This window comes from Phodopus roborovskii, unplaced genomic scaffold (genome assembly GCF_943737965.1).
Source record: "Phodopus roborovskii unplaced genomic scaffold, PHOROB, whole genome shotgun sequence".
NCBI lineage: Eukaryota > Metazoa > Chordata > Mammalia > Rodentia > Cricetidae > Phodopus > Phodopus roborovskii.
In genome coordinates, this window is record NW_026126691.1 from 3310734 (window position 1) to 3324915 (window position 14182).

Sequence of the window (14182 nt, forward strand, 5' to 3'; positions counted from 1 at the left end):
TGGAGGGTGTGTGTGTGGAGTGTGTCAACAGAATGTAGCCTCTGGAAGGAATTGGGGAATCAATCTATTTTCAGTTTGGCTAGAGAACTATAGAACATTATTATTATAATATAATTTTACAGTGTTACTTTCTGAAAAAAAGTAAATCCTGTATATAATTTATAAAACCCAACCTACCCACTCTCTGGCCCATCATTAAAACTGTCTCTGTATGAAGGCTCAGTTGGTATGCTGCTTGCCTATCTTTCATAAAGTCCTGTGTTTGATTCTTGGCAACACATAAAACAGGTGTGGTGGCACACTAGTGTAATCTCAGTACTCAGGAAGTAGAGGCAGTTCAAACTACAAAATAAGGTCAAGGCTTGTCTGGGATACTTGAGACCATTTCAAAAGAAACCAGAGCCCTTAAAAACTTCCTTCCTTTATATTTACCTAACAATACCCCAAAATAAATGACATGAAGGAGGCATAAGGACTAGTGAGATGACTCACTGGGTAAAGGTGCTCGCTCCTGAGCCACAAGACCTGAGTTCAATGCTGGAACCCTATAAAATATGCTGGAACTAGAGGATCAGTTCCCACAAAATATGTACTCTGTGCCACAGGTATGCTCACTTCCTATGACAAACAAACAAAAAAGTTAAAAAAACAAAACAAAACATTAAGCTGGGTGGTGGTGGCACACACCTTTAATCCTCAGGAGTCAGAAGCAGGAGAATCTCTGAGTTTGAGGCTAGTCTTGTCAACAGAGTGAGTTCCAGGACAGCCAGGGCTACACAGAGAAACCCTTGTCTCAAAAAACAAAAACCCCCAAAACAAACAAAAACAAGCCATAAAAAAAAAAAAAAAAGCCCTAACAAAACACCAGGTTTTATAGCTAACAAAGTACCGATTTTTGGATGTTCCAGGTTGGTCCCTGAGAAAAGCCCCTTCCCTCACAGTCTCTCCGTTCTCATTAAGTATTGGTGGCACTGCAGGCATCAAGCTATCTGTAGGTACCCTGTTGTTGCCAGGCTAGGAAACCTAGAACATCAGGGCCAGAGGTAGTAATTAGGTCACCCTCGTAACTGTGATAGCCTCATTATACTTCCTACTAAATGTCAAATAAATAGAATACGTACCTCTATGAAGAGTTAAAGTACTTGAAAATATGCACACAGGATACAACTATACAGGCTTCTGGACTAAAATTCCTGATTTAACTAATTTCCAATCAGAAAATCACTATGGTTTCCTTAATGTATTATGCAGTATGGCTTAATTCTGAATAAAATATTTTTAGCTTATAAAGAGTCACAGCTCTGAGGAATATGGAATAAGAAAATTAGCTGTAGATGACTCTAATATTATGACTGATAAAGTTTTACAGTGCAAGGAAACCCAAACCAAGCATGAAATTCGATACTGTGTATTGTTCATGCTTTTCTAAAGAATCCAGGGCTGGTGAGATAGCTCACAAGGTGAACATGCTTCCTGCTGAGTCTGATGATCCTGGCTGGGTCCCTGGCACTTCATTTGGAAAGCAGAACTGACTTTGAAGACTGCTGACTTCACACAGTGGCATGTGAGTTCATATAAGTGCAATATATGTATACATATAATAAATGTAATGAGAAAGAATAATAAAAGCTCACTGGATAAAAGAAAAAAGAAAATGAGGTATGGGGTACCAGTTTTATACCCTTAAGACTTGATATAAGAAAGTTTAGAGAAAAAAAAACCAGTGTTTCAGAGAATGAAGGGCTTTCATTGGTAAAAGACCATTAAAATGATAAAATATCTTCAAAGAAATACTAAGTTACACAGTAGAAGGTGGCAACAGTCCCCACTGGTCCTTAAAACTGTTTTCAGTCTTGTCTCATTTACTGGGGAGACTCCTGTGGGCTGCCACTCAGGGCTCTAAAGCTTTCTAGAAACATAGAGTGGCTTAACTACACTGAACTTTGAGTAATTTAGACTTAAAAGCCTGCCTGTCCTGATCTCATTTTTGAGTATTTACTCCCCAAATGATTTCATCTGTATCAAATTTGCTCTTTATTTTTTTGAGACAGGGTTTCTCTGTATAATAGACCTGGCTATCCTGGAACTCAGAGATCCACCTGCCTCTGCCTTCAGAGTGCAGGGATTAAAGTTGTGTACCACCACACCCAGATAAAATTTGTTCCTTTTTATTGAGCCTGAATTAATAAAAAAAAAAAAAACTTAACCCTTTGTAAGTGTCACACAAGCCAACCTACTCCCAGGCACAGAGGCCTGATGGACTATCTACTATACTTGCTGTGACTTGTTCATGCAATATTCTGACACAATTACTCTTGTGAAAATAACTGAGGTAGAGCATAGTAGCAAATGATCTTTACCAGAAACATATCATTCCTGTAGTAAAATCTCCTTGTCATACAAAGATAGTAGTGGATGGAAAGAGCATTGGGAGTGAATTACTTTAAAAAGAAATGTTGTTAAATTAATAAGTCTTGGCTTTTAGCTAGAGACCAGGGTTAAGATGCTTGACATGTGAGTAAACATGAAGAGCATGAGTCTGTACCTCCAACAAATGCATCTCCGGCTCCATTGGTGTCAACGATTTCTTTCTGGTTTTGATCCAAGACAGCAAAAGCCATGACTTCATTTTCTGTCACAAAAGCAAAAGAAAGACAGACTAACTTTTCTTTATAATGCTCAGTATGTAAGATCACCCGGCAAAGCTTGACACTCTTAGCGTTTTGGCTACTCAGTATTCTGTACTGGAGGGCCTGGGAAGCAAGGTGCAAGGCAACATTTCATGTAACCTTCAACATTAAATGGTGTGTGTGTGTCTATAAGAGCCACACACAGGCAGTTCATGTTCCTGGGAGTGACTGAAAATGGTAGCAACACTCTTTTTTTGGACAGTTCAAGTGACTGAACAAACCGTGTGCTAAAGGAAATGCTTCTGTGGACTGCATCATGAGCCCTTAATAATCTTCAAGCCTGGTTGGGTTGCTGGCAGTGAAATTTTGGATTCACTGAAAGAGCTTCAAATTTTAAAATGTAAACAATCAGTCTTGAATGCCATTCTAAACAAAAATTAGGATGGCATACTTCACGTCCATGCCAAGGATTATTGATTTCAGTTTATTACAGATAACCTAACTGGTTATCTTTTGCCAACTGCTCAGCAGCGAGCATAAGGCTACCACAGAATGCATGGGCAGGGCAGCATGGACAGTGTGGTCTGGTGCAGGGCTTGCCCTTCTCCCTACAGAGGAACCTCGTCTAGGACTCTAAGCTTGGCCTATGACGGCTGTAGAGTACCTTGATGAAATCTGGCCTAGCAGACATCTGCAAATGATTCCATAGTGTTTTCTTATTGGACTTATTGAACTTCTGAAATGACAAGTTTGCATCCTATGGAGATAGACTTGCAAAGAGGAAGTAGGTAATCTTGAAGATCTTACTGAGAAAAGGTCTTAAGAATTAAGGTATGCCCCTGCTTTACACATGTAGGCAGGTATGTAGCTTATGCCTGCAATCCCAGCACTTGAGGAGCAAAAGCATAAGTTAGTATTATGAGTTTGAGGCCAGCCTGGCCTATAATGAGACCCTTTCTTAAAAAACACAGACAGAAGAAACTTTTGTTTTATCAGGGCAGGGCCATACTCTCGGGCCAACAAAAGTGCAGTGCTTCCTTCCTTTCTGAATATCCCACTCTCTAAGGTCTGGGACTACAGGGGTTCATCCCCACTCCAGCCCAAAGAGCAATTCGACACAAAAGACACAGACATGTTAAAGAAAAAAAAAAAAAAGATCCTACTGAGAGAGTCACAGCACTGCAGAGATTAAAGGCAGGAGGATCTTGTATGGATAGAGGCCAGTCTAGGCTACGAAGTGAATCTTTATTTCATAAAACAAAACAAAAACCAATGAAATTGATCTCAGAAATGCTGATATTCAAGAAAACAAATGCTGATATTTAAGAAAACTCGTGTACTTAGCAAGCCAGTGAGCATGTTGTTAAGTGGCTCCAGCCTGTGGTCACACGGGCTTCATAGGTCCCAGGACAGCTGGGATAGTGGCCCAGCGCATTTGCAGATGATAAAGTCATATTTGCAGTGTCAAAAGGTTGTATAACCCTGGATGCTAAAAACCCAGACGTATTCAATTCCAATTAACACTGGTAAGATGACTCATGAATATAACACAAGTACCTTGGATGCTGAGTCAGCAGGATAATAGAAGCCAGTCTGGGTTAAACAGTGAGTTTAAGATCAGCCTGGGCTACACAGTAAAACCTTGCTTCAAAAAACAAAACAAAAAATTTGAAGCAAATAAACTTTCCACATTCCGTAACTATAAAGAATACATGGCAGTTAACAGGATTGTAATTAATTGGCTGTCATGGTATAAATATAGAGGATTAGAGTTCCTAGGAAACATGCACTACATATGGTTTCACAGGCAGAAAAAAATAAGAGATGCAAGTAGACTTTATTAGAAATAATTTGGAAAGGGCTGCAGTCTGATTTAAGAAAAGGTCTACACCATAAATATTTATAGAGAAATCTGGCTTTATCACTTTCAAGCATAAGACACATTATATAGGAAATGAACTACAAACCTAAAACAACTGGAGAATGAGTGAAGTAATGATAATTACTATTAACAATGGGATTACATTATGCAATAATCAGACATGTCCATAAAACACAGTAACAATTGTAGAAAAATGAGGACTAGAGAGAGAGAGATAGCTCAGTTAGTGAAGTGCATGTCCAAACACGGAAACTCAGTTTGATCTCTGAAACCCATAAAAAGTCAGCACTCCTGCTGGGTAAAAGTTGATGGGCCAGAGTGCAAAAACAGTAAATACCCTATATTCACAAGTTGGAAAGTGAAAAAAATTCCTCAGTACTGTCCTCAGACTTCTACACATGTACATGTGTGTTGTACCCACACACCCACACCCACACACACCCACATCCACACCCACACACCCACACCCACAGAGAGAGAGAGAGAGAGAGAGAGAGAGAGAGAGAGAGAGAGAGAGAGAAAGAATACAAGACCTAAAATACAAAACAAAGATAGTTGTAGGGATACACAGCTTTAATCCTAGAACCTGGGAGGCAGAGCCCAAACATGACTACAATACTGATACCCAGTCTCAACCTCTCCCCATACAAACAACAAACCAACAAACCAAAACATACAAACAAAACCCCACACAAAGGCAGAGTAGGGGAGGGGGATGGGATCAGAGGTTCCACCCCATCTCTGAAGAACTATTGGTGGTAGTGGTTACTGACAGGAGGGGAATTCATTTTCTTCAGTGGTTATAGGTGCTGGTGAGTTAATCACGCTCTGGTGAACACCCTATGCTCATGCAAGCAACCCTAATTAAACCCAACCAGAAATAAAGCAACAAAAAATGCACAACAAAACAAGATTTAAACAAACAAACAAACAAACAAAATAGCCCCACCCCCACCCCAAGACAGGCTCTCACTGTGTAGCCCTGGCTGTCTTGGCTGTCCATGCTGGCATGACTAGCCTCTGCCTCCAAATCTGGAGATTAAAGGTGTGTAGCAGGCAGGAGATAAATACTATTTGATATTTTATCTTAGTCTGGCACAAGGTTCATATATTAGTTACTTTTAAGTGTTCAAGACCAAATTAAATATATGAAACACAGCTTAACGTGGATGGTTCGTGAGGAAAAACTGCCTAAGGTGAATTCCTGGCCTCCACAGGCACAAACACAACAAAACACTACCTCCAAACAAAGAGTGGGCCAGCAAGATGTTTTAGATGACAAAGGAGCTTGCCATCAAGCCTGATGACATGAGTTCCCTTCGTCTTGCATAATGGACTGAGAAGGTTGACTCCTGCAAGTAGTTCTCTGATCTTTAAACAGGAGCCATGCTCTATGTTCTGACTAAATACTTCTACTTAATAGCTTACAAGGGCAGTCATGGTGGCACGTGCCTTTGATTCCAGTACTTGTGGGGCAGAGGCAGGTGGATCACTGTGTGTTTAAGGCCAGCCTAGCTCAAGGACAGCTAAGGTTGGTTACATAGTGAGATTGTCACAAACAAACAAACAAACAAACAAACAAACAGGTTTACAAGGATTGGGCAGAGAGGATATGGTGAGGCTGAGAAGACAGGAATGACTACAAAGGTTTATGGAATATCTTTTCTAAACATTTTATTTATTTATTTATTTATTTATTTATTTATTTATTTATTTATTTATTGAGATAGGGTTTCTCTGTATATCTTTGGAACCTGTCCTGGGACTTGCTCTGTAGACTAGGCTGGCCTTGTGTCTCAGAGATCTGCCTGCCTCTGACTCCAAGTTGTGGGATTAAAGGTGTATGCCACCACTGCCAGACAGGTATTTTTTTTTTTTTTTGTAGTAATAAAAATGTTCACAATTGGTTAATTTAATGATTACACAACTGTCAACATAAGAACAACTTTTAGAATGTATACTTGAAATGAGTAACTTGTATGAGATTTCATTGAAGATATTAATAGAGATATCATAATATCCAGGCTATTCTGAACACATGAAGCTCTTTCTAAACTAAAAACAGAGAATGCCTTTATATTTTACTGTTGCATTATAGTCCACTGTATGGATTCACTATCATTTATTTCCCAGTCCCCCACTGATGGACTTGCAGGTTATCGTCAATCATTTTTTATCACACACAATGGTGCAAAGCAGGCAAGCTTTTATCTTTAACACCATTTGAATTTAATTAGTATATTTAATAGCCAAGTCAATGATATCATTCTTCCTTTACCCAGGCTACTGACACAAATAAAGCAAGTTGTTATATTAGTAGCATGGAATGTGCACTAGCAGGTCAGGAAGAAATGAGAACACAGGAAATGCTTCTTCTGGCTAGGACACACATCAGGGTGTGAGCAAAGACACCCTGCTCAGACTGTCCTAATACACAGGGCAGTAAAACATATGACAAACCCTTCTAATAATGGAGAGTTATAGAACAATCCTAATTAACAAGGACTTTGGGGAGTGCGGAGCTCTGAGTTAATTGAATTTTCTGGTTAACTAAAGAAAAAAGATTTTTAGTCGAGATTTTTCTAAATGTATTAACATAATATATTAATATAGCATGACATCCCTGCTTTAATTAATTTATGGAACTCCATAAATTTTTTTTGAGGATAGAGTATCTTACCCCATATCTGAATATCATTATCTTGAACATGAATTCTTCCTGTAGTTTTCAAGGTATAAATTTATTAAAATGTATATGTTCATTAAAAGACTCTCATAATCAGGCCTGTAATAGAGACAAACTCTGGCTTTTTAATTTAATGTAATTTATTTCATTTTATTTTTTTGGTTTTTCGAGACAGGATTTCTCTGTATTGCTTTGGATCCTGTCCTGGAACTTGATCTGTAGACCAGGCTGGTCTCAAACTCACAGAGATCCACCTGCCTCTGCCTTCTGAGTGCTGGGACTAAAGGTGTGCGCCACCATCACCTGACAGAACTCTGGCTTTTATGGGGAATATATTCTATCAGGGCAGGTGCTAGCTACTCAAGAAACAGGCATGGATAAGACGTCTGAGTTATCAGTAGGTGTCCCAGAAACATTGAAACAGTACACCAATAGCAAGTGTGACAGAACAGGAAAGTTAAGATGTGATGTTCAGGGTTAGCTTACTAGGTGATATTTGAGTGATGAAGAACCTATGTAACAACCCAGGGCTAAAGTGAGGAGTTGTGGACTAGCTATGTTAAACAGAAAGTAGGCTCTGTAACTGCAGCACAGTGAATACAAATATTTGTTTCTTTTCTGCCTTTTCAAGACAGGGTTTCTCTGTGTAGCTCTGGCTGTCCTAACACTCTCTCCATATACCAGGCTGGCCTCAAACTAGGAGATCTGCCTGTCTCTCTGTCTCCTGAGTGCCGGGATTAAAGGCGTTCATCACCAGTCTGTTGCCAATGTTTGTTTTTATTGTTGCTTTGTTTTTTTTTTTTAATTTGTTTTTGAAGCTCAAAGATAATTTTACTAGAATTTGAAAGGTAAATTCCATGGTAGGCAACTTGTAGGTCTTAAAAGCTGCCTGGAGAACAGAGAGGGGAAAAGAACCATGCCATCTTAAACTGAAGTGGAGGTCAGACACATGACTGACAAGCAGCCCACAGCAAGAAGACAGAACATGGATTGCCCTCATCTTGGGAAAACCAGCCAGGCATGGCAAAACAAGATTTTAATCCCAGCACTTGGAAGGCAGAGACAGGAGGATCTCTTAGTTCAGGGCAGCCTAGTCTATAGAGTGAGTTTCAGTATAGCCAAGGCTATGGAAAGAAAAAAAAAAAAATGAAAAAAAAAAAAATCTTGGGGAAACCCAAACTCTTAGGAAAAAAAGAATACATTATATTTTTCATCAATAATTAGGAGAAGTGGGCAGACTTATGAAACTACATGGCTGTGGGTGGAAGCTACTGCCGCTCCCTTCTTTTCCTTGAGCTAGGTTCTTGCTATATAGGCCAGGCTGGCCTTGAATTTGCAGGGATCAAGTTACTATCCCCAGCTCAAAACTATGGAAGTTTGGTAGAAGATATCTATAGTCATTATATATATTACATATTTATGTTATGAAACATTGTACCAAAGAACAAAACCTAATATATAATTTTAGGAGGTGAGAGCTTACTTTTTTCAACCAGGCAGTAAATACTTTAGCTGCAAGCTCTTTAAACTCTTCGAGGCTCTTGAAAGGAGATGAGACACAGGAGAAATACTCAGATATGATCCATCTTCTCAGAGTGCTTAAAAGCATGCAAGGAGACTGTAACTGCTATGGGCGCTTGGAAAAGGAAGGAACAAGGTGAGTTCAACTAACTCAGTTTCATGGAGCAGAAACTTAGACTCGTTTTGAAGATGTGGATAATGAAGAGAGGGAAAAAAAGCCCTGACGTTTAAGGGGATTGCATAGAGAAGAGAGTTTCTACCCTGTAGGACAGGTAGCATCTAGCAATTTTTAGAGACATTTAAAGTCAAGGGTTTGGGTTTGATGCATTGGAAGACGGGAGGCATCTATGATCTCTTGAGTGAAGTCTCACTAGGTGTGTATACACCATGTTCATGGAGGTCCACAAGTTGGGTAGCTGACTTTATAAACACACTGAGGCTCACAGGTTGTCAACTGCCTAGAGGCTCACAGGAAGGGCAGGTCTTTGGGACAGAATAAAAGAGAAAGAAGTAGGAGACAGGAATTTCAGGTCACTACTCAAGCAATATTGCTGCCATTTATGAGATCACGACAAAACAGGTATTAATTAAGCATTATACATCTGTAAATTGAAATTGAAGTTCCCTTAACCCTGAAACTGACAGCTAAGCTGGGCTAAATTGCTAAAACTCCATAGATAAGAAAGGTGGTATAACATACCTGAGAGGATAAGCCAGGCTGTGCTGGACCACAATCCATCCAGCTTTGTCTTTACTCTCTGCTTTTCAGTATCTTCAGGGTTAGAAACAAGACAGCTGGGATGGCAAGGTGGCTCAGTGGATAAAGGTGCTCAATGCTAAGCCTGATGACCTGAAATCTATCCTTTAAATCCATATGGTAGAATATGGTAGAAATAAGCAGAGGACAAATCCCACAAGGTGTTCTCAAATGACTATCCGAGCTCCACACACAGTGTGTATATACAAAATAATAGTAAACAAATATGGCTTTAGTTTTAAGAAGAAAATATTTCAAGGTTTTCTTTAATTGGTGTGTGTGTGCATATGCATGTATATAAAGCACTGAGAGGAAAACCTGGTACACACTAAGCACACAAAGTCCCATTGAAATACATGAAAAAAATCACGTATCTCAAATTGAGACACAGAGTCATAGGGGATCCAGGTCTCATTTACAACTGCTGTTTCTAACCCAGACATGGAGGTGCACAGCTATAATCCCAGCACTTAGGAGACTGGGGCCAGAGGATTTCAAGTTTAAGATTACATTTCTGGTCTGTTTCTCAAAGAACTAAGGAACGAATGCAGCAAATTCAGGCTTTATCTCCTAGATCATTTAACTATATATTACTGTTTCCAGCAAATTATCTGTTCACGTTTTCTTCTACTTAATGTGGATTATCAGTGCTGGGTATAGGCAGAAAAGAAAGCAAATGGGTTAGTTGGAATATAAAATAGTTTTGCAAGGGCTAAGGATGCATTTCAGTGGTCAGACATGTGGGAGGCACTGGGTATTTGTTTCCCAGGACAGGGTTTCTCTGTGTAGTGCTGTAACTCTGTAGACCAGGCTGACATCTAACTACACAGATCCATCTACCTGTCTCTGACTCCCAAGCACTGGGACTAAAGGCATGCGGTACCATACTCAGTTAAGGTCCTAGATCTTACCTCTACTCATGACTGCTTAAGAAAGAAGTTTGCAGTAGAAGTGACTAAAACACCATAATAATGAGAGTAAAATTAGTGCTCCCAATTCTTTTTTATTTTCTCTGAGACAGGGTTTCTCTGTGAACATTCTTGGCTGTCCTGGAATTCACTTTGTAGACCAGAAGGGCTTTGAATTCACAGAGCTTCACCTGCCTCTGCCTCCCGAGTGCTGAGATTAAAGGCATGCACCACCACCACTTGACTTCTCTCCTTTTTAATATGAATTCAACTGCACTGTCTTATCCATAAGAAAATTGTTTCTTCTACTAGTTTAGCTCATTTGAGTCACTGGCTTAACTTCAATGTTCCCAAATCTTCATTCAGTCATTGGAGGGAATAGGCTGTATGGCACAAAATTTGGCTGCCTAAGAAAGAGAAAAGGTGCCATGCATTGGTGATGCAGACTTTAATCCCAGCACTTGGGAGGTAGAGGTGGGTGGATCTCTGTGAGTTTGAGGCCAGTCTGGTCTACAGAGCTAGTTCCAGGACAGGCTCCAAAGCAATACAGAGAAACCCTGACTCGTAAAACAAACAAACAAACAAAACACACACACACACACACACACACACACACACACACACAGAGACAGAGAGAGAGAGAGAGAGAGAGAGAGAGAGAGAGAGAGAGAGAGAGAGAGAGAGAGGGAAGAAAGAAAGAAAGAAAAGAGAAAAGGTAAGAATCTCCCTGGTGATTGCCAGCATCCAGAGCTCTGCTTGGCATACGTTCTGTGTGATTATAGATGCTTACTTAGTAGGTATTTGCTGAATGAACACACGGCTTAAAAAAAAAAACAAAACAAAACACAAATCTGACTGCTTTATTCCCCTTTATTGGTTCTGTACAGGCTTTCTGTTATTGTTTGTCTCTTTTTGTCTCTGTGTTGAGATAGGTTTGTGTGACCCTGCTGGCCTCCCACTCACCATCTTCCTACGAAGGCCTTAGTGCTAAGATGATTGCAGGCAGAGGCATTAGTGCCTTTCTCTCAAAGGAGGCACTAACTCAGGATGTAAATTCAGCCTACTGTTCAAACTTCATCTCTTGCCTTTCCCTAGTCCTGTGGCTGTTCCTTGGCCATACCTGTGACATCCTCAAACATGTCATTCATTCATTCATTCATTCATATATATATATATATATATATATATATATATATATATATATATCTTCGCTTCATTACAAATTCCAGGTTGTGCATATTCTTTTGTCTGCAAGTCTCTGATTTCCAATTCCTTTGTTTTATGCAATCACTTGTAACCTTCAGATCCATGAAAGCACGATTGTATTCATAGTTTTTTATTTCCAAATATTTTTTTTTCCCCTGAGTAAAATCTAAGCTCCTATGGGGAAGAGTCAGGACTTAATCTTATTCCTGACCATTAGTTCTATATCTACTATGAAGTAGATGCTCAATTTACATTTATTAGAATGTGTGTTCTGAGAGAATTTAAGTTTCTAGACCATTCGGTCTATGTTTCACATTTATTATCTCTTAGATATAGTACACTGTGAACATTTTTCTTAATGATTTTGATTATGAGGTACATTATTACACTAGTACACTGCTCTATTTTAGTTTAGAAAATTAAGTAAACTACAGTGTTACTTCCCTTTTTACTATTCTGCTAGCTTAAATCTTTTTTTTTTTGAAGCCAAGGATGACTCAAAGATTACAGATGTGTACCACCAGGGCTGGATATATGCAGTGCTGGGAATCAAACCTAGTGCTATGTGTATGCTAGCCAAGCACCATGCTGAGCTATTGTTATTTTTTATTTGTAATAAGGAATGACTGAAAGATGTAATTGTCACAATGATGCTGCCTTGATATTTCTGTCCCACAAATGAGCAGTAATGACTGCTTTGCAGTGTCTGCTGAAAAGTAAATCACTATTCCCTATTTGTCCTCCACCCAGTTCTCACAAATGAACGATACTTGATTTGGGAATTTTGAAACAGAAGATGCTGCGATAACAGGGAAGCCAGTCTCTTAGAGCAGCTGCCACACCAACCAGAGATAAGGCCCGTTGCTCTGAGACACGAGGCTCATCTTTCTAGGACACCATGCCATAATCTCTTATTTCTATTTATGAGCTTTGACAAACTATTAGAGACGTGGTTGGAGTTTATGGGAACAAGGGCTATAGAAACTACTTCTTTGTTCCTGTCATTGAAGGTGTTGCTCATTTTTAAGTTAAAAAAAAAATTTGGTTTGTTTTTAGAGCTCAGGCTTAGTATAGAACAGATAATATAGCCGAGAATGACCTTGGATTCCTGATCCTCCTGCCTCTACCTCTCAAAAGCTAGGATTGCAAGCATGCATTCAATATAATTTTTCATTTTATTAAAGCAATCTTTTTTGAGATAGGATCTTTGATGGTCCAGAATAGTATTGAACTTGCTATGCAGTCAAGAATGACCCCAAGTTTCTGATTCTTTTTTCGATACCTGTGAAGTTTTGGGGTTACAGACATCATACTCACCTAATTTTCAAATTAAAAAGAAATATATTTTAATTGTTGAGTGTGCTTGTGTGTGAACATGTATATGTGAGCTTGGGTATCTGTGGAAATCAGAGGCATGAAAATTCTTAAGGAGGGCTAGATAAATGGGTTGACAGTTGAGAGAACACTGGCTGTTCTGCCAAAGGACCCAGGTTCAATTCCCAGCACCCACATACCAGCTCACTGGTATGTCACTCCAGTTCCATGGGATCTAACACCCTCACACAGACATACATGCAGGCAAAATCCCAACATACACTGAATAAATAAATAAAATTAATGACATCCTTAAGGAGTTGGAGGAGCAAATACTCTTAAGCATTGAGCCATTTCTCCAGTCCTAATTTCGAAAAAAAAAAAAAAATTGTTTTGGACAGAGTCTTGGTAGGTATGTAGTTCCCACTGCCTTAAATATGTGATCTACCTGCCTCAGCCTTCTGAGTGCTCCGAATACACAATGTTTGTCTCTTGTTATAACTAAAGTCTTTCTACCCCCCCATCATCTTTTTATACCGGGGCTTAATTTATATACTACAAAATGCATAAATCTCGTTTTCCTTTTCTCTCTTTTAGGTAGTATCTTGCTATGTACCATAGTTGGTCTGAAACTCACTATGTAGCCCAGGCTGGCCTTGAATTAACAGAAATACTTCTGCCTCAGCTTCCAAAGAGCCAGGATTATAGTCATGTACCAGGACAGTGGACTAAATTGTAAATACATACACTTGTGTAGTATACTTGCACATCGAGATCTAGAACCATACTGCACAATGCAACAGCATTTGGGTGCATTAGGGCCATAAGTGCTCAGGAGCCACAGGTGGCCACTTGGCTGCATCAAATATACTCTTAGTGCAGAAAGATCTATGGCCAATGTTATATATATTTCTACTACTCAGAAAATTCCTTTGTGCCCTTTCAGAACCAAACTCCTATTCAAACAAAAAGAAAACCATTCTAGTTTCTGTCACTGTATATCAATACTACTTGGGCCAGGAGGACGGCTTTGTGGGTAAATCACTTGCTGCACAAGCCTGAGGGTTTGAGTTTGGATCTCCAGTATCAATGTAAGACTGGACACAGAAGCACACATCTTCCTTCCTGTGTACAAGCATGATATGTAATCATAGCGCTCACGTAGAAGTCAGGTATAAACATGCAGAGTGGGTAATTCTGCCTGTAACACATAACAAATCAGTGTTTATCCTAAATTTGAGTAAATGCACTCATTTTTCTTTCCATCTGGCTTCTGAC

General features: G+C 39.4%; 1 protein-coding gene across 1 annotated transcript in view; it reads right to left on the bottom strand.

Annotated features, from left to right (window-relative positions):
• Adk (adenosine kinase) overlaps positions 1–14182 on the bottom strand; it is a 266620-nt gene that overhangs the window by 23292 nt on the left and 229146 nt on the right. The window contains exon 7 of the mRNA XM_051174772.1: positions 2546–2632. Within this exon, the coding sequence (XP_051030729.1) occupies positions 2546–2632 (87 nt within the window). The remainder of the gene's footprint in view (positions 1–2545; positions 2633–14182) is intronic.